General features: G+C 40.6%; 1 protein-coding gene across 1 annotated transcript; it reads right to left on the reverse strand.

The window, feature by feature from the left end:
• Nucleotides 1-3,266: 3,266 nt before the first annotated feature.
• Nucleotides 3,267-18,755, reverse strand: rnf41 (ring finger protein 41). The gene is made up of 7 exons (XM_018760212.2): nt 18,645-18,755; nt 14,279-14,359; nt 9,756-9,870; nt 6,866-7,137; nt 6,583-6,718; nt 6,202-6,305; nt 3,267-6,060 (listed from the first exon to the last, which is right to left on the reverse strand). The coding sequence occupies exons 3-7, from the start codon at nt 9,843-9,845 to the stop codon at nt 5,706-5,708; spliced, it is 957 nt and encodes a 318-aa protein (XP_018615728.1). The 5' UTR covers nt 9,846-9,870; nt 14,279-14,359; nt 18,645-18,755; the 3' UTR covers nt 3,267-5,705.
• Nucleotides 18,756-20,716: the final 1,961 nt, after the last annotated feature.

Genomic DNA, 20,716 nt, shown 5'->3' on the forward strand with positions numbered 1-20,716 from the left:
CCATTGCCAAATACTGATGCTCAAAAACTGTAACCCTTACATTGTGTTATACATCTCTATGTATTTGTTTTTTTTCTTTGTTTCACTTTGTGTGACCTACTTATGCAAAAGCAAAAATACCCTGGTACATAAGTACTGCAATTCACATTGGGTAAAAGTGTCAGCTAAACAACAAATTGACAACAGTAAATTTCCTGTTCTGAAGGTCATGTTATTTTGAAACCAGCTGCCCGCCATCTAGAAGCTGTAACCCGAGACCATCAACTACAAAGTTAAATCCAAACAGTCCTCTTTTTGTCAGACTTTCACTTTCTCTTAGAAGTGTGCATCAAGGTGCCATGCACCCTTGGCCTATAAGAAAATAAATACAAGTGAAAAAAACATAGGCCAATAGCTAAACTTTTTCTGTAACTGGACCCATGTGAAAAAAGCACTTAGTGCTTAGAGCAGCATCATTAAAAAGAACTCATGACTGCTGTGAATACTAAAGCCCCCGATAAAATCTGAGTTGAAATGGAAAAGCAAATTTTGATGCAGGAAGAAGATCGGGACTTGAAGGGTAACTTTTGGTAAAAGACTGTACTTACCAGACATTACAGCCTTCAAACTGAATTCATAGCGATTATATTAGAAGCAATTGGATTATCAGATTTAAGAGATTTTTCATCCAACAGGAAAGCAACACACCATTTCAAGTGATGTGAATGCTGTCAAAGACTGACATGGCATTATGCCATTAATTGCAATATGGTCTTGTTATTTTATACAAACGTCCATTTATATCTGGTCCCATGGAGATATCTGGTGTCTGCTCTGTTCTGTCTCTAAATATCCATTTTTCCTGGAGCAGGAGCCAGCCCCTACATACTGCTAAAGGGGCCAAGCCTTCATTCACCTTTCAAAACATTTCAGAAACAGAGCATTGCTGAATTCTTCCCACAGAACAGTAATTTTTACCTTATAATATAATAAATAAGTATCAGTATTGCTCTGTTAGTAGTATTTTCCTGCTGTAAAGTACAATATTTGGAGAAAGCTAGAGCTCAGATTGACTTGGTTAAAATCTACTGAATTTTGGTTTTGTCCTATCTGTGCACGAAGGACCCATACAGGTATTGTCTCCTCAAGAAACAAAAGGTCAAACTAATGGAAACGGGAGTGGATGGAAAGTAACAGAAGAGCAGAAGCTGCAGAAACAGACTGATACGGATAAATCTACATGCTGCATTTCCATTAAAAAAGTATTATGAAATGGCAGTGACATTTATAAAGTCTGATCAAAATTAAACTCAACACGCATCCCGAATGAGTTCATGAGAACTAAATGAAAAGTAAAAATGTGTGGAAAAACATTTAGAAAAACTGTTTGGACTGCTGCATGTAAAATGCATATTATAAAAAAATAAATGGAAAAAAGGACTTTTACTAACAGAAAAAAGTACAAAATGTAGAAAGACATCTTGAATGTGCTCAACTGATTTCACACTACATTTTTAGATTACAATTATTTACACTTAAAGGAAGAACAAAAAAGGGAACACAGGTAACAACTGTGGACACTTACGTGCTTATTAAATAGTACCATTCAAAATGAAGACTTTAATTTTAGCTAAATTTAAGCCAGACTTAAAATGCACTTTTCTGAATGACAAATCACAGGCCTAAGCTGAGCATCAGCAGACTTTGCGAATTTCCAGCATACCAGCTCCAACTTCACAACAAGCCCAAGGATTTACAAAAGAAGGGCTTATGCCACCATGCAGCAGCAAGCCAGGACACATTCTATTCCCCCTTTATAGCAACAAAGGACTGGATTAAAATGGAAGCAACCACGAAACAAGATGAGCTGGCAAAATCTGCAGACGGCAACAATTAAAGGTATGAGAATGAGACAAAGGGAAATACCCAGTGGGAGGAACACAAAAATGACCATCTGCATTAAAAATTATTTTTAAGGTATTTGTGTGTGACAAAATACAGAATTAAACAAATCTGAAATTCATCAAACTGGTTAGACAAAGTGTCTTGATGTCCCTGGACACTGTCCACAGTCTTCCCACGGCACCAGCAGCCCCTTGTGGCACCACGGGCAAATAACATGGTGTTTTTCAAGACAGGTGACAGAGCAGCCCATTAAAAGCCTTAATAAATTAGATGCACTCTAGGAGGTTTCCTGCAAGCTGTGAAGAAGCTTTGCAAAACTATCAGCTCAGCAGCACTTTTTAAACCACAAAAGTCAGACTTCCAGCGCAAGACTTTTCCCACTATACTCCATCCTCTGAAAGTAATGTGTAAATAAAGGGTAAATCATTCATGTGCAGTAAAAAAATTTTATGTAAACAGTTTTGCTTTTCCAACTGAAGAAAACTGACATCACAAGGAAAAAAGCATTCTGTGACATCCTTCATGCTGCACTTCATCTTAATTCCACTGATTTACATTGTCACTTTAAACAGCTGCTAATGTGGAGGGGAAAACAAGATCAGAAACAGAACCAAATACATAGGAGAAACACTCCTAGATGTGTAAACATTGGTGTTGATCAGTCCCAGATGTGTCACAGCAGTACAAACCTGCAACTCCACTGAAAAGACCCAGACTAATTTGAACAGTAGCAAGGATTAAGCCTCCTGAAAAGGCAGCAGAGAGGAGTCTGTACACTGGAGATGGAAGGACAGCTGAAGAGAGCCGTTGAATAACAGAACTAGAAAAAAAATGCTGGAAAAAAGAAGAGCAGCTCTTATGGAATAAATAGGGGTTGAGCAATGTTTCCTTTTGCCTCTCTACCCAACAGGCTTCACAATAAAACTTTTAAAAAAAAAAAAAAAAAAAAAAAAGCCAAGTGCAATCACTTCAGACAAAAGTTCACTGCACAGGACATAAATCTGAACACCAAAGAGGACCATAAAAGTAACCATTGTACAGCAAGAGTGTTTACACTGACCTCATCCTGTTTTGCCAACATAGTTTCTTGTAACATGTCTTTTAAAGGCGTGATTTACATTTTATGGAGGTCTAATTAAGGACTACCTCTGAGTATGGTCAGAAAGTAAATACTCACAAAAACAAACCAAGAACAGAACTGCAACAGACAAAAATAATTCTGAACAAATGTCTGAATTTTAAAATGCAATAACCCAGTCATATCAAACAAAACAAAGGCAACAATATTACAAATTCATGCTCTAAACTTTGGGTTCACCAACAAGAACATAATGAATTATTTAAAAAAAATTAAACATTTATTTACTTTCATGAGACTGCCCTACAGCACTGACACAGAAAATGCCACACAAGGCAAGAGAGTGAACTACACAAAACATGACTGACAAGTTTGTGCATCCCTGACTTTTCACAAAAAATAAGGTCCTAGGGAGGATCCCAAATTGGGCTGCATCTGCAAAAAATGTTTCTGATAAAAACAGTGTCACACTGTCCACACTGCAACCCAAACACCCCAAGAGGCCTCAGGTGGTATACACTCTGCTGGCTCATCCACTCACCCTGATGGAGATCCATATTCAGCAAAACCCTCTGCTGAGCATGCAGAAGCACTTAAACCAAACTAAGATGTAGGCAACCGTCAGGGTACGAGAAGGGCGAATGTCGGACTTGTGCCTGAGCCCAACCTCCAACCGCTGTGAATAATGTGTCCATCAGCTTGTACAGCCTGGGCCTTGACTGGGGCTAAAGGGCAACTGTGTATTGATCTTACACTGTCACAAGTATCCCTCTCCATGCAAAGAACAGCAAAGGAGGTTTTTTTTTTTTTTTTTTAAATTTTAAAAAAAAAAAAAGTCTCTTGCAGACAGTAAAGTTAGGCTACCAAATCACTTCCATATATGTGCTGTGTTGAGTTTACCTGTGGCAAACAATTTGCCTTGAACCATAACACAAAAGCAGTTTGGGGCTTAGACCACTAAGATGAGACAAGTGTTCACAAAGTGAGTCAAATACTTTGGTCATTTCAAAGAAAACAATTACAATACATTTGGACCCAGTTCTCTTTCACTATATACACTGCGGGGAAAGGGGGAAAAGCGAGGAAAAAAAAGAAAAAAAAAATTGACATTTTGGAAAGCAAGGTGGATAAACTGCACAAAAAAGAAAAACATACAAAATTTTAATCCAACACTTGGTGATGCTCTGAAACAAAATTAAAAAAAAAAAACAAAACACACACACACACCACAGTATTTCACGGGAGAGATCCATACCAGTTGGGGGAACCCACACAGATCAGTCAAAGTAATGATGTAATGTCCGTGTCTTGACTCCATCTTCCACAGCTCTCCTTTCCTTTTACATACTGTTCGTTTCTACCATGGGCAACCATTTAACCACATGCTGACGGACATGAGCCCTTAATCTTTTTCTTCTTAAGTACAGCCTTAAGGATGCGAGTCTCATCAGGGCGAGTTCTGTATGCCTCTCCCCCTGGGGAGTGCCATTAGCCACTTCATTGTGGACTCACAGTGGTATTCTAAGGTATGTGTTGATGGGACAGCTCTGCTCATAGTCATTCTCCCACCTCCACCACCTCTGTCCTTCCCTAGCCATCTGGTTCTCCTGAATGAGAACTTCACATTTGCAGCAGGGGGATCCCGGATGCGGTGTTCTTCATTCTTTAGTGACTGGAAGCAGCCCCTCCAACCTGGCTAACGCTGCACTCACTTCTGGTGTAGTGTTCTCCCCACAGCTCTTGTGAAATAAATACACTGTGAAGTTCAACCATGGCAGGGATACAGTATTTACACACAAAAAAAGAGGAAGCTCAAAGTGATATGATTTTAGGCTATGAAGTTGATCCCAACTGATTTACTTCACCGCAACACGAGAAAGAACTACCCTTTTCAACTCACTGCGGTCTCAGGTTAACAGCGGTTTTGCTGCCATAGCGCTGAAACAGAAGGACAATGGTGCAAATTGATTCCTTTTATTGTCTTCTCCTCTGTTCATTTTCCGCTGAGGAAATCCCAACGCTTGCCAAAGCCTCAGCAATATTAAGTTACATGCCCAGCGGGGAACCATGGGCTCCTAAGCTTCCTTCAACTTAAAGCATCCAGAGGTACTGCGGTGCCAACCAAAACACACAAATACTCAAAGAAATAAAATATGATCGCAAAAATAGCTTGTTTGATTATATTACACACAAAGTGTACACAATAGTAATATATGTCTATTCCCATACAATATATATATTAAGGGATTTTTTGTTACCACATCCACATAACTGGAAGTATACTGGAAGCGGGGCACCCAAAAGAGGGTTCCACAAGCCTGAAGCACAGGAGTCCCTGGTGGTGGTTATACAGGTACTGAAGGCAGATAGAGCTGAAGTCTTTAAGATTTTACTGTCAGTTTCCTTAGATTAAATTCACATTTCATTAATGCTGCCTGTTTATGGGTAAGTGAAATAAGCTGCTTGGTTACTGGTCCTGTTCTGTAAATGATTTAAGGCAGATAGGTGTCCACCTCATGCTTCAGTGTGGCTTCAATGCCGTTTTGTTTCCTCTCTCATATCACTGAGAAACCTCCCAGCAAATCTCCAGGGATATGAAATCTGGTATAGCACTTCCTAAAAGTGATTCCAAGACATCAAACCTGACAAAATTTGCAGAAGGGCCTCCATTCAAAATGGACCAACGGCCTCTTCCCTTCACACTCTTCAGACCCTTTCCAAGCCCCGTCTCCATCCCGCTGTACTATAGTATTTCTTCAACCCCATGAGCAAAGATCATGACAAGCCCTGGCTCCAGGATCATGTCCTCGCCCATGTGCTGGTTCTCGCAGGCCATCACCACCACTGCTTGCTTGCCCGGAATGCGTTTTGCCACGTAGTTTTCATAGTAGCGTCGGTTCATCTGCCGCGTCTCCAGTGTGGCCAGGCCTTGTGGCCAGTTGCGCTCGTGTGCATTCTCAATAAGATCGTTCACAATAGACAGCGGGCAGCCGCTGTCAATCAGCGAGCGTTTGATCACTGCTTGGAGGACAGCATCCGGAGTAGAGATCATGCCTCCCCAGCGCGTCACACGGGCTGGTTGGAGAGAGTTCACCCACCTATGGGGAAGCAGAATAGACAAGGTAACAAGGACTACTGCACAGTGGAAGACAACAACACAAAGATTTAATTTAACAAAAAAAAAAAAAAAAAAAAAAAAGGCGCTCTAAGATTCAGGTGAAAAAAGCACAGGTACTCACTCTAGGATCTCATTGTACTCAATAGTCTCCTCCAGGTTCTGCAGGTTGGGGTTGGCACTGCGTATGGCCCTCATGTAGGCCTTTAAAAGTTGGATGTCCCGTTTCTAAAGCAAAGCAGATTTTAGGAACAGTGTTCAAGGAACACAGAAAAGCAAAGTACAAAAGGCTGTACATACAGGAGTTTCTCTGTACCTGACAACATAGTGTTTAACATATGTACATTAAATGTAGACTTCAGAAGAAAATTCTCTTTGATACCTTTTTTGACTTGACTATTTAATACAGGGATGTTTGTGCACAAAATGAATGTGTCTCTAAACAGCCACAAAAATGTACATGCCTGTGTAAACCGTGCCCATCTGTCTCAGGCACACATCTCACCTGCTCAGCAAGCTGGTGTTTGTGCTCAGCTGCGGTCTTCTCCAGCTCGGCAATCTTGGACTGCTGCTGCTGCACCACACTGCGCAGGTGTTTAATGCAGTTGTGACTTGGCAGCTCATCCTTCGGCATCTCGAGGCTGTGGAACGCAACAACTCTTTCAATCACCACAACCCAGGCAAAAAAAAAAGATCTAACTTAAGCACATACTGACGCCAGCATGAGCATTTTCTCCCTAACCAACCTGTCTGCCTGTAAATACAAGTACACCTGCAGATCCACTTACCCACAGCCCTCCTCACACGTGACTGGCCTCTTAGGGTTGTGCTCGCAGTCCTTCAGGTGTGACTGCAGCTGGTCTAAGCGCAACACAGCCTTGCAGCCAAAAACGGCATTGTCACAAGTTATTTGCAGCTTAGACAGCATATTTCTCATGATGCGGGGTACAGGTCGCAGGTGAGCCAGTGTGACCACAGTGCGATCAACAGGGCAGATCTGCTGCTGGGAGAACCACTGAGTGATGCAGGCATTGCAGAAGGCATGTTCACAGTGGGGTGCCTGTAAGGGAGAGGAGTACAGCATCTGTTAGCAGAAGAGGTCAACCCCTTAAAGAGGCTACCACTTAAAAGGAAGCCACGTCAAAGTTCCCCAATCCTTTTAGGCCATCTATGGTCTTGTGCCCTTAGATAAGATTTACATTAAGATGTTAACGTAACCTTATGTGACCTTTTACCCTGCTTATGAAATCTCATTTAAAGAAAAGCTAGTGTGATATACTTCGGCGAAACCTGAGAACAGGCAATTACCACTGAACTATGGTAATGGGCTTAATTACTCCATCAGCACAATGATCTGGCGCCAAAAGAATTTCATGGTCCACCCAGTACCTACATTTGTTCTGTTTGTTGTTCATTATAAGTCCTGAAGGAACAGAATCTCATCCCCGATAATCTCCCTCCCTCTTGCTCAACCAGTAAATGTGAAGTTGGAGTGACAAGGAGAGCATTTACAGAGGACTATCTACTTTGTGAAACCTCAGCTTTTGTTCCTCAGTCTTCAGACCTGTCCCATTACTTTCAGAAAAATTACTAAAAAAAGTCACACGTAAAATTCCTAGAAAACAGATACTTTACATCCATCCATCCAATTTCAACAATCACTTGTCCTGAGCAGGGTCGTGGTGATTTAGTGTCCATCCCTGATGTATTGGGCTGAAGGCTGAGGGCAGGTCCACGCTGGATGGAATGCTAGTCCATCGCAGGTTGACCAATTACACACAAGTCGCTCATCCATTCACCTGATAAGGGCAATTTTTAGTGTCACCAATCCACCTGAAGTGTATATCTTTGGAATGTGAGAGGAAACTGGAGCACCCAGAAAAAAACCACGCAGACACGGGGAGAACACGCAAACTCCACACAGATTGAGTGGGGATCAAACCCATGACCTCTCACAGCACCCAGGTGCTGAACAAATTACAAGAAGAAGTGGAACAAACGAGAACTCGATGGAAAATGCGCAGAATCTTCCCCAGAATCGCCTTCTCCTTAACCTGTGGGAGTCTCTTGTTTTGACTGTTCAGCACATCATTGTTGTTAAGAACCGTATGGAGGTATGAGCCAAACAAAACTGCAATGAAGAAAGTTAAAACAAAGTACTTGAAGACAAGCTATTCTTTCCTGCTTTTCTACCACAAAAACAGCTGATGCAGGACCTTCGCCAGGCAAGATATGATTAGTCACTTAATGGTCTTGCTTCTGTGGAAATGCAGCTGCTATCCTGGATGCCCACAGCCTGCACAAAAGGGCTGCCAAAGACACTTGGCAAAGGGGACAGCAACCACAGCACTACATTGTATGAACTGAAGAGACACAAAATCTCTAAGTCACAGTTAATGGCTCCACCACTGTGCACAGTATTGCTCTCTCAGTGAATCGTCTAATAAAAACTGACAATTCTCAACAAACTACTGCTAATTGTGACTGATACTACCAGCTTTAGAGCAAGAGGAGAGAGACAGGCATCATACAGACAGACAAATAAAACAAAAGTATTGTAACAACCTGCGTTACCGTAAGTTTGAGCGGGAAATGGGTCTATTGTAAATAGTTTGACTATGGGAAAATTGTGAATGAAGTGTGTAACCAGTAGGGGAACTTACAGGCATAATAAAGGGGTGACTGTGTTTGCCAGCAAGCGAAAGAAAGTCTGGGGGCGCTAAGGTCTTGAGGAAACAGGGTCCTCGGGCCGAGATCATTATTTCCCTGTGTCTAATAAAACGTTCATTATGAACGCTGCCTGTGCGGCCTTCTTCGCCCCATCCAAACCCAGAGAGCTGTGTGCCAAGGTATAAACAATTACATGGAGTGGAGAATCAAGGGAAACACAATGAAATAAAATACATAAATCTATTTTTCTAGTTTTTGGCCAGCACAGTGGAGCAGAGACTATCACAGGTTTGACCCCATTTAGTCTCTATGGTATATCGATGTTCTCCTTGTGTTTGCATGGGTTTTCTCTGGGTGCTCTAGCTTCTCCCTTCCATCCCAGGGTGCATCTTAGACAGCATATTTCTCATTTCTCATGATGTACAGGCCGCAGGTGAGCCAGTGTGACGCAGGACGCAGAGTGAGCCAGTCTGGCCTAGTGCCCTATGGTTCCAGGATAGGCTCTAGACTATTGCAACCATGTCTAAAACAAGTGGTTATCGACAGAATGAGTACCCCCCCCCCCCTTTTTTTTTTTTTTTTTTTAGGTGTGTGCGCAAGGGCTGCTCAATGTGGTAGAGCTCAAGAGTAGACTTTAGAAGAGCAATGAGTGCAAGTGTGTATGTATATATATATATATATAAAATCTTCAAACGAATGGTATTTCAAAGCAGTCAGTTTCTATTAAGACATACAGTAATGCAGAAGACAAATTCAATAATGATTTCCCTTTACAGTATTAATCGAAATGAGTTGTACTGTTACACCAGTTAAATTTTTCCATTTCCTTTAACACACTTGTATCAACCTAAATGTATTAACCAAATATAAATAATGCAAAACTCTGAATGAAGTGGATAAAATAATGAAAATAAAACACAAATATCCCCTGACCAGCTGCAGAGGCTTAATAATGTACATTTTTATACAAAGAAGAAAAGCACACAAAGAAGCTGATGACGCACTGACCTGCACAGGCTCTTCCAGCACCCCACTGCAGATGGGGCACAATAGGTCCTCGTCCACCTCCCCCTGGAACCTGGTGACGTCGTAGCCCATGGCACATTACCGGGACCTCACGAGCCTGTGGAATACAGCCACTCAGCAGGGTGGAAGTGAAGAGAGACCTGTACTGAAGCTCTATTATTAACCATTATTAACCTACAGCTGAAATGACTTGTTTTTGAGAAAAAAACATCAAGACCTCAGGGCCCCTACTTAAACATTTTTGAGTAATGAACTTTTCTGAAAGGTAATGAATTTATTTTTTTTCAAAAAAATAGCTAGCATACAATTCAAATAATATGCCAAAGCGTCATCTAAATTTGCTGATAGATAATGACAGTAGATAATATGTGCTGCCTTAAGTTTTTAGCACCCGACTCTAGCTCTGTCCACGGATCATTATTTACAGTGGGTGACAAACACTTGCCCCTGGTCCCTGTGAGCTGCTCAGTGAGAGAGAAAGAATGCACCACTGCGGTCCTGTCCGAAATGTGGAGCTGTCATTTTGGTGACATTTACATTTATTAATCTGGTAGATGCTTTCTTTTAAAGCGACGTACAAATCAAAGTAGACAAGAAGCGCATTTTACCTAGAAAAAGAGACAGCCATCCAATTAACAATGTATAGCTGAGCGGTCCAATACCACGATAGAGTATATAGAGTTAGAACAAAATAGAACTGACGATGAGCCCCTTGCCCAATCCGTTTCACATTCAACTAACAAACTTTTTGTAACGAAACACCTCGTACGCAGGGGACCCAGTGCTTTCAATCCTTCACTAATCAGAAGAGCTGGGATTTCTGGGAACTCTCAGACAAGAGCTCAAATGTAGTGAGCTATTTACAAGTATACAAACTACAACACTTATAAATACCAAAAAAGCAGAAAGATAAACCTTACATATGTGTGTGTATAAATCATTTCAGTTATATGTAACACAGTAACAGAGTTAAACAACACACTGACATCAGTTTGTCTATAGAATTAGCACATTACACTACTGTTGTACTAAACTGGAAGCAAACAATTAATGGAGGACACAAGCATAAAACTGGCAGGAAATGTTATGATTTAAAAAACTGTTTACCAACAGCAACAGAGGTCCGCAGTCTGATGGGCTGCTTGATCCCTTAGCAATATAACACACACGTGTGCTTTTCTTTCTAACCAGTCATAAGTATTCTGATAGACCCATTAAGCATTTACAGAATTACTTTCATAGCGAATACAGTTATACAGAATTGCTGTGAGAATGATGTGATAAGACTTGACCTATTTACTGAGAATTCTACACAACAAATATGCAATTTAAGCCCGAGATCCCAACATACTTTTCTCCTCTTTATGCAATTCTATTGCTCATGTATTGTTATTTTAACTGCAAAGGCACAGAGCCCAAATGCCAGTGCTGTGTCACAACCTGCTGTGAAAAACTGTCACTTAGCATACTGTGAAGGGCTCTACAAAGAATGAACATTTTCTACTTTTCCAGTATTTCAAATGCTCCTAAAATTACTGTACAGGAATATCTTGAGGGAGGGGGGGAGAAAGAAGAAAAAAAAAAAAAAAAAACCCTTATTCTAGAATTCAGATGCTTAGTAAATTTTGTTTTAATGACTGCTGTGGCTCAGTGGTTTTGTTAGTGTACTTAAATTTACAATTACACTGACTTATTTTACATTTTAATCCAGACCAACCATCTTCATTGTATTGAAATCAGTATATGTACACTAAATAAACTAAGAAACAAACTATCTTAAGTCAATTAGGACTTTGCTTCATATAACTTCACAGAACTAAACAATTTAATGTTTACAGTAACAAGTGAAACAAGTTCAGAATTTTTAAGTTTAGAGCCTTTTTCAAAATGAAGGAGACTATGCAGCCCTGACTGGGGGGGATTATTCCACCAAAACAGTGGGAGCTTGTAGTGCCTTCTGGCCCTTGAAAGACAGGATAGCCTGCACACATGATGATGAAAATAGTGGCAATGACAGCAGCTGACAAAAGTCTGTGCCTCTTGTACCTTAGACTGCCAGGCTTCGACTGGTAGTGGAAAGATGGACTGAAAGGACTGTGATCAAGAGAAATGAAAAGTATCTGTGTGATGAAACCCAGGTCTAACCTTTGCGTTTGTCATTTGAGAAAGACCCCACTGCTGAATCACTGAAAAAACACTCTAAAGTTGGAAAAATATAAAGCCTTCACATACAGCAACAAATTAATTTTTTGTAATTTATTCATTACCAAATGCTCCAACAAACAGCTAACACTGAAAATATTTCAACAGATAAATGAAAGACTTGCCTATAAAAACACCATGTTCAGTAGGTCGGTTTTAAAAATTGCTTAATTGTTTTAAAAAACAACTATAACCCAAGTCAAACTCAACTATGTTCTCCAGCACCCATAATGTTGAACAGTTGTCTGGTATTCCATATCTTAACAAATCACCAAGTTGTAGATTAACTGTGTCATGGATAGAAAGAAGCCCAGAAAAAAACGATAATGGGTGTTCAAATCCAGTGACTGCTCCCACATACTGTACATTAAATATTTTAATTTGCCAAGAGCTTTGGCCATTTTCTTTGAAAAGCTGTACATTATATCGCTTAGTACTTTTGAATTACCACCAAATATAAAGTGTGCACATGGAGTGATACAAAATAATGTAATAACGGAAACAACTTCAGTGATTTTTCCTTCATGGGGGCTTTTGGTGTGCCAAACCACAAAGGTCATAAGTTCAGATCAGTTGAGATTAGAGGAACTTTAACATCACCTTAATGAAATCAACCGCTTGAAAAAAAGTATACCAATAAGCGTAATGCATACATCGCTTCTCCCCTTGTCTTGGGGGGAGATAAAGTGGAATGGAAAGTGCAAAGATTGCCTTATGCCTTTGGATCCAATCTTCCATACAGAGACAAAAGTGTTATTTATACTGAATAGGAATCAAAACTCATCCAGCTGATCACTTCCCACTTGCTTTCAAAACACTACTATACTGACAATGCAAATGCATTTTTCTTATCTCCAATTACAAAGCCTCTCTCAGTACATCTCCAGCTTCTCATAACACTGCAGCAAGAAAACGTGTTTCTGAGAGAAACATGTCCTATCCCCACCAGACAGCACTTAGTCCAGGCACTTAACTGGTTTTTACATCCTGAAATATGAAGAGGCTCCGATTGCAAGCACACTCTTAAGTACGAGCACACTTGTTTGTTCAGAATACAGGCATACAAATAAGCTTTATTTGTTTTTAATATAGAGGGTGTAGTGGCGCAATGGGTTCGGCCAGTGCCTGCTGTGTGGCAGGTCTGGGGTTCGAGCCCTGCTTCAGATGTCTTGCGACGGACTGGCGTCCAGTCCGGGGTGTGTCCTCCCCCCCTTTTCAGCCTTGCGCCCCGTGTTGATGGGTAAGGCTCTGGCTCGCTGCGACCCCACTCGGGACCAGCGGTTGTTGACAATGGATGTTTTTAATATGAGCAAGCCTGTTTTGAATATCAGTAGAACCAACAGTAATGCTACCTTCCAAACCAGCAAATAAATCTAACAAAATAACTGCAAGGGTCTTGACACAAACATGCTTTGCATCCTGTAATTCAGCTATTATCAATTAGCTTACTGTTGAGCGGACACCAGATTTACCATCAAATCTTTAAATGTGCCCTCAAATTTCATCTTTTATGAAGAAAAAAGCAGTAAATCAGTCAATTAAACACAAACATGCAGAACTCTTCGTAGACAGGGGCTTTTGACCCTGTGTTGCTTCATATGTTTTACAGGATTATGATATAATGCAGAAAGAGACCAATAAATTCTGACAGACTGTTAGGTCAACTGGCTCCCTCTCAGAAACAGTGAGTTTTCTCTTAAGTGCTTTTCACTATGAAGAGAAGGCTGCTTCAAAGCCAGTGCTCAATAAGCTGAGAGGTAGCATCATTACCATTAGTGCTTCAGTGCAATGTTAAGCACTGTTAATTTTAAGTTAATTTTAATTAATTAAGTTAATAATATTAATTAAAAAAATAAATAAATAAAATTAATAATAATAATTATTATTATTATTAAAAATAAATTAATTAAGTTAATTTTAAAAAACTAAAGCATATTTTCATTTGGTTCTATAAAATTTTTAAAAGTTAAAAAAAAATTACACCAGCAAGTTATCAAAACCACATCCAGAGTAGACAGTAACATAACCAAAGTGGCAACAAGGTCATGTATATTAAGAAAAAAAAAAAAAAAAAAAAAAAAAAAAAAAAACCGTAAAATGGAAAGGGGAACAGACATGTGAAAGAGAGGAATGCTGAATAAAGTCAGTTCACCAAACTGAGAAAGTCATAGGAGAAGTTAAGTAATTCTTAGGGAATAAGGCAATTAACACAAAAGCAATGCTTATATAATATAAAGAGCAGTCTGTAATGAAAGAGCACATGTAACTCCATATGAGCATGAGAGGATAATTAACATTGTTACCTTAGTTGCACATGGCTCCAAGTTCGACAGTGTGCCAAATCTCCAGCCTGTGCTCAGCGTCACATGTACCAATTGTTCTGGCTGGGAATCAAGCAGAAAGAAGGAGCTAGTCAGTCACTGGACAAGATTATGGCACAAACATTTGCTTGTTATGTGGTCTGGCTGGCTTAGAAACCCTATCAAGAAATAATGTCCAACAGGATCACAAATCATGCATACATTGAATAATGCCTTAAAAATTAAATTTAAAAAAGCCAAATGTATACAAATATGTGTAACTAAAGAATCAAAATTCCTCACATGCCAAGGGGGTACCCTATATATCTGTGTGGGGACTGATAAACTACAAATTATTTTAAAAGTAGTAATACTTATAAAGTTCTTCTTATGTCAATTCATCACCTTGTTGTCAGCCAGTGCAGGCTTCATTTATAATTTCAAAGAAAAACTTTACTAGCATTTCTGTCAATGGTGAGCTGCTAAACTGTGCAAGCAAACTGTTTCAGTGGAGCAGTGCCTCTCCAACAAGCTGACACATGGTATAACCAGACTTGTCGCAATGCATTTTATTAACTGTTAACATAAACTTCACAAGTCAAACAATTCCTCATTACATGTCAAAACAGTGGCAAAAACACATTTTTTTCATAATATTGTGAACTGTAATTAAAATATACAAATTTTCTGGGCGTAAGAATTTGCCTATCGAGAACCATCTGGGCTGCAAATTAATAAAAGAGGTCTGATGAGGGTTCTGACTAAATTTGTTTTAAGAGCAATATCATATTAAAACATGCCTAGGGGTGTCCAGCCACCTTTAAAAAAAGTTGTTTTTTTTTTTAGACCATTTGATCACCAGTGCCCTTCTAAGTACAAATATAATATTCAGCTTAATCAAAAAACCCAAAAAAACTACAGATATACTTTTGGTCTCCCTTCAGTCCTTTATAACCTCCTAATACAATGATTACCTGTGGGAAGCGGAGCATGACTGGATTGCAGATCATCTTACAGGAAAGATCAGGCCAGTCTTAGCCAGATACCTTTCACAAAGACCGACAGTTTGATCAAACACACCCTTCACAACACTATTCCTTTAAAAAACTGAAGTGTATTTTTAAAAATTGTCATTCATTAAGGAAATGTTTGATTGGTTTAAGCCAAACTCCTAGGACAATATTCCAGACAAAACTTTGCATACAAAGTCAAAATTGCAACTGTTTATACAAACACCTCTTCCAACACATGGATTGTGACAGGGATCAGATTCATGAAACCTCATGTCACCTTCAGAGATGGTTTTTTTTTTTTCTCCCCCCCCGAACCACTTGTCCCAGATGGGGTCGCAGGGAACCGGAGCCTAACCCGGCAACTCAGGGCATAAGGCTGGAGGGACACCCAGGACGGGACGCCAGTCCGTCGCAAGGCACCCCAAGTGGGACTCGAACCCCAGACCCACCAGAGAGAAGGACCCGGTCCAACCCACTGCGCCACCGCACCCCCCCCCCCCATCAGAGATGATCTACTTTCAATTCACAAGTCCTCCCTCCTCACATAAACTAGTGCTGGAAAAATTTTAACATCCTTACTTCATGTTATTTCTACTGTACTGAGGCTTGAACCTACTGTTGCTGCCTTCAAATGTACAGTTAAATCCCATTTCTTCAACACTATTACAGTAACTGATCTTAACTGACATGCTTGTGAATTGTCCTATCTTCTCTCTCTTCCTCTGAGGTTTCTACGAATCTTGGAACATCACACAACCGGCACAGCCTGCAGTGGAACCAGCATACTGCTTTCCCCTGGACAGTACACTGCCTGGAACTGATGATTACAAACAACAGTGCTTGCCTACCACCAACTAATCAATGAGCAACAATGAGCCTGGACAACGTCTTCAACAACCTTGGAGTATAAACATTGTGTGTCAAGGTAGAGCTATATTACAACACATTCACACAGGTCCCCTGTCACATTTGAATGCCCAGGAGGAGTGAGCAGTCACACACACACACACACACACACACACACACACACACACACACACACACACACACTGTCTGAAACCGCTTTTCCCAAGCAAGACATATTTTTCCCTCACCTTCTTAACAGCTAGGAGTTTTTTTTTTTTAATGTTTCCTGTCCACTGTGGCACCTGGCTCATTGAAATAGTTCTCTTTGTCTTTCACCTTCGTAAATGGATATGTGAATTTTACCATTTCCCTTTCTGACAGCTACGTATGTTCAGAACTGTGTCATCCAGGTGACAAGATCAATCTTTAAAAATAAATTTCATACAGTAGGCAGGAGTTATTGTAACCTCAAGCACCCATTATAATTACCTCCAATTTTGTTTCTCCCTTACAGCAGAAAGGCACTGAGTGAAAGCTGAATGCATGGTTACAGACACAGTGAAGAACTAGCCATTGCATCTAAATGCTAACAAAACACATTTTTAATATATGGTCTCATTTACATATTAGTTTCATATCAGTACCGAAATTAATAATTTATAAATGAGTCAGGGGCAAAAAAGGTATTATTACTGTGTATGGAACAAATTTTGACTAATGTGGGCGGTTTTGAGCTTACTGGGAAAAACCTTAACCTCACAAGCCTACTTAAGAGTTCTTTAATTTTTTTATACCCACAAAAGAAACTATGAAATAAATATGCTCAGTGTGAACAGCAATATGTGTGTGTGTGTTTCGGTGGGAGCTCCTGTCCCAGTTGCTTGCTGACCCATTTTTAAGAAGTGGGACAGAGCATTAGAAAATGCACACCCCATCTAGGGTTAATGTAGGCTTACACTCTATCAAGAAAAACACCATATCAATTCAATGTACAAACATTATTTGACTCTGTATTAACCGCTATGTAAATGGGCAGAAGGTAGTCTAGAGGTTAGGGCAATTGTCTTGTAATTCAAAGCTTCCCAGGATGAATCCCAGCCCTGCACTAAAATTGCTTCAGTAAGAATATCCTTTTGCATAAAACGTACGAATTTGTAAACGTGTTTCTGCACTAACATTTAAAATTCTCCTGGACAAAGGAGACAGCCAAATAAAGAGCAAGCTTTTAAGGACTATTAAACAGTCAAAGCCAACAAGAAAAGTGACTGCAAAATAGTTCTCAGCAGATAGGGGCAAAGCTTATTGACACAATATCATCACCACACGATGGGTAAAATTCACTGCACTCCAAAGTGACGTAGAAACAGGATAGCGCTGCCGAGAAATTGCAGTATTCAGTCTACTAGAAGTATCGATTCCACAGACTACTACTTATTATACATCACTGGCACCAAAAAGATGGTTGCGGGCATGCCCCCCTTCTCAGTGCTTAATTAGTTGACACAGAAACAACTGCCAGCCGCATTCCTTCAACAAAACACTAACAGGACAAAAAAAAATGACACGTAATGACCTGGGTACAGCTGTTCCATTACAACCAGAAGGCTCCAGGTTCAAATCCCCACTCCTGCTATAACAGTGCTCTTGATCAAGTTACTCAGGCTGAATTCATACAGTAAGAATACCTTATTATATTAAATGATTAAATCTAAAGTTCATTGAACAATTACGCAAAGTCATAAGAAACAATAAAACTAAGAGATTTGATTGTGTGGTAACAATCAATGATCTCTTTGATTCTTGCATTTGTTTCCTCTCAGCAGTATCTCCGGCTATTTAAATTCAGAAAAGTGTATCCCAAGTACGTGAAGTGATCATAATACATACATTCGTGTGCAGAGATTATGTTTCACTGACTCTCATTAAGAAGTAACGTCCGGTCCGGTCCAGCGATTTGGACATAATGTTACTAACATTGTTAGCTTGTCTGTCTGCACTTCAAGTTCAAAACATGAATTTTTCGGCTCCAACGCCTCATCATCCCCATCGACACGTCTGAGACACGGTTTTCTTGCAAACAGAGTCAAGATACCTAAATTTCAGGGTTTATTCTCAGATGGAACCTAGCTAAGCGTGCTAACTGTGCTAGGCGGCTGTCTGCAGCTAGGACCTATAAATATTCTGCTCTTTTTTAATTGCTTTACCTGGACAAGAAGAAGATTATCTGAAGATATCAGAAATGGAGACAAAACTTTTAAGTTTAGAATCTTAAACCTGTGTACAGTCATGTTATTATTCACAACCATAATGTAAAGAAAATGCATTGTAGGCCCAGAAGAGCCCGAGTGTTTCTTGAGGACGGCAGGCCGCGCCGAGCGCCCCGTCTACGGCTTACCGCACAGCCTGGCTAGCTAACCCGCCACAGCGCTACAGCCAACGTAGCGCACGAGTCCCTAGGCTACACGTTTTCAAAGTGCCAACACATTTCACAAAATAAAACAACGGTGTACCTGGTTTAACTACACCTTCTTTCAGGTAACCGTTTCTTTCTGAGGCGATCAATTCCTTAATTTGTTTAGGAAACCAGCTGACTGTATTCCTCCTCCGCTTCCTGTCACATATTAAAAGTCCAGCCTTTACACTCCGTTGCTACGCATCGTGAAATATGATTTACGCGCATGTGAAGATTGACAGCTCATTTATCCTATCAAATTTAAAGAACATTTGACAAACAAGTAAATACAACCAACCACGAGAAAGAGAGCAACAGCTTAAGCCTTATTGGATCAAACAAAGGCGTTCCGGGGGCTTGTCACTAGGTGGTTTAATAAAGAGGTGTACGTAGTCGAACCAACGTTCTTTATGGCAGATCGGCGGCCGCTGGCAGTCTGAAATGTAAAGGTTCAATCGGAGCTTTCATTTCTGTATTCGTGACGAATTGAGATTTCTTTCATATTTATTTAACAAATTCTATGTAAAATAAACAGGTTCCAGTAATTTTTTTGAAAGCCACAAAAAATCTACTTAAAACGACTGGGTGGATTCTTTCTTATCCACGCACACACACAGTCCGAACCGCTTGTCCCACTCGGGGTCGCGGGGAGTCAGAGCCTAACCTGGCAACACAGGGCATAAGGCTGGAGGGGGAGAGGACACACCCATAACGGGATGCCAGTCTGCCGCAAGGCACTCCAAGCAGGACTCGAACCCCAGACCCACCGGAGAGCAGGACCCGGTTCAACCCACTGCACCACCACGCCCCCTTCTTGTTGTCCGTCATCTGTTAAAAAAATAGCTTCCTAAGATGATCTACCTGTGATCTGCACCCCACACTGGGGAACAGACGACTTAAGCGCTTACCCTGCCTGAGAAGAAAGTTGCATGGTTCCCTTGTATGCATTCAGTAGCCTACCTTCATTTGCATATTTACACACCAAGGGCAATTCAGACTCAAAAATGTAACATCTTTTAAATATGGGACAAAATGAATAGACCCAGAATAAAGGAGGATCAAAACCACCAACACTAGCTCTGAACTGGTGGTGTTGCGTAGTAAACTACTTAACCACCTTGCATTCATTGTTATAAATCTTAAATACTGTAGCACATTAGGTGTGCAAGTTTCCACTCTATGGTTAAAGATTAATGAGTTTTACAGTCTGAATGGTAACAATAAGACTTTTAATGCTATGTCACTGTGTTCAGAATTCTCAGAATCAGAGGAACAACTTTGCAGATATGACTATACATTATTTATACTAACTGGTTAGGGCTGGAAGCAAGCAGGAAAAAAAGTACATGAATAACCAAATGTGACAAATTCATAGTGTCTTATTTTAATAACTTACAATGTCGTAATCTTCATGCAGTTATCAGTCTTTGGACATTTTATGTTCCACTGTATACATGAATGGTGATGGGCTGGCAGGCCATCTAGGGTATACTCTTTCCTGTGCCCTTTGATTCTGTGACAGGATCCAGACCACTGCAACCCGGAATTAGGAAAATAGTTAATGATAAGGAATATATGAGCATACATATGTATGCATGTGTGTACACACACATTTTCCGAACCGCTTGTCCCATTCAGGGTCGCGGGGAACCAGAGCCTACCCGGCAGCACAGGGCGCAGGGCCAGAGGGGGAGGGGACACACCCAGGACGGGATGCCAGTCCGTCGCAAGGCACCCCAAGCGGGACTCGAACCCCAGACCCACCGGAGAGCAGGACCCGCTCCAACCCACCGCACCCCCCACTGTGTGTGTACTGCAAGCAGGGGGGATGCGGTGGTGGAGTTGAACGAATGTGCAGAAATCCCTCCGTTAACCTGTCATGCACTAGAGTGCTACCCTGCGATGGTGAGGGATCCCTGTGATTTAAAAGCAGAGGTGGGTAAAATAGCTAAGCACAGTACTTGAGTAAATGTACTGTTACTTTCCACAGAAAATTACTGAAGTAGGAATAAATGTACTCACCCAAAAATTTGCTGGAGTAAAAGTAAAATTATTAGGCCAAGAAACTACTTAAGTACTGAATTTACTGATTCAAATTAAATTTCATAACGAACCAACCAGCTTGATAGA

This window comes from Scleropages formosus, chromosome 19, assembly GCF_900964775.1.
Source record: "Scleropages formosus chromosome 19, fSclFor1.1, whole genome shotgun sequence".
Classification (NCBI taxonomy): Eukaryota; Metazoa; Chordata; class Actinopteri; order Osteoglossiformes; family Osteoglossidae; genus Scleropages; species Scleropages formosus.

Coding starts and splice junctions, on each gene's coding strand:
- rnf41 (XM_018760212.2), bottom strand. CDS start 9,845: ATGGGCTACGACGTCACCAGGTTCCAGGGGGAGGTGGACGAGGACCTA. Junction 6,306..6,582: donor AACACCAGCTTGCTGAGCAG/GTGAGATGTGTG, acceptor GCTTTGCTTTAG/AAACGGGACATCCAACTTTT. Junction 6,061..6,201: donor GAGTACAATGAGATCCTAGA/GTGAGTACCTGT, acceptor GCTTCCCCATAG/GTGGGTGAACTCTCTCCAAC.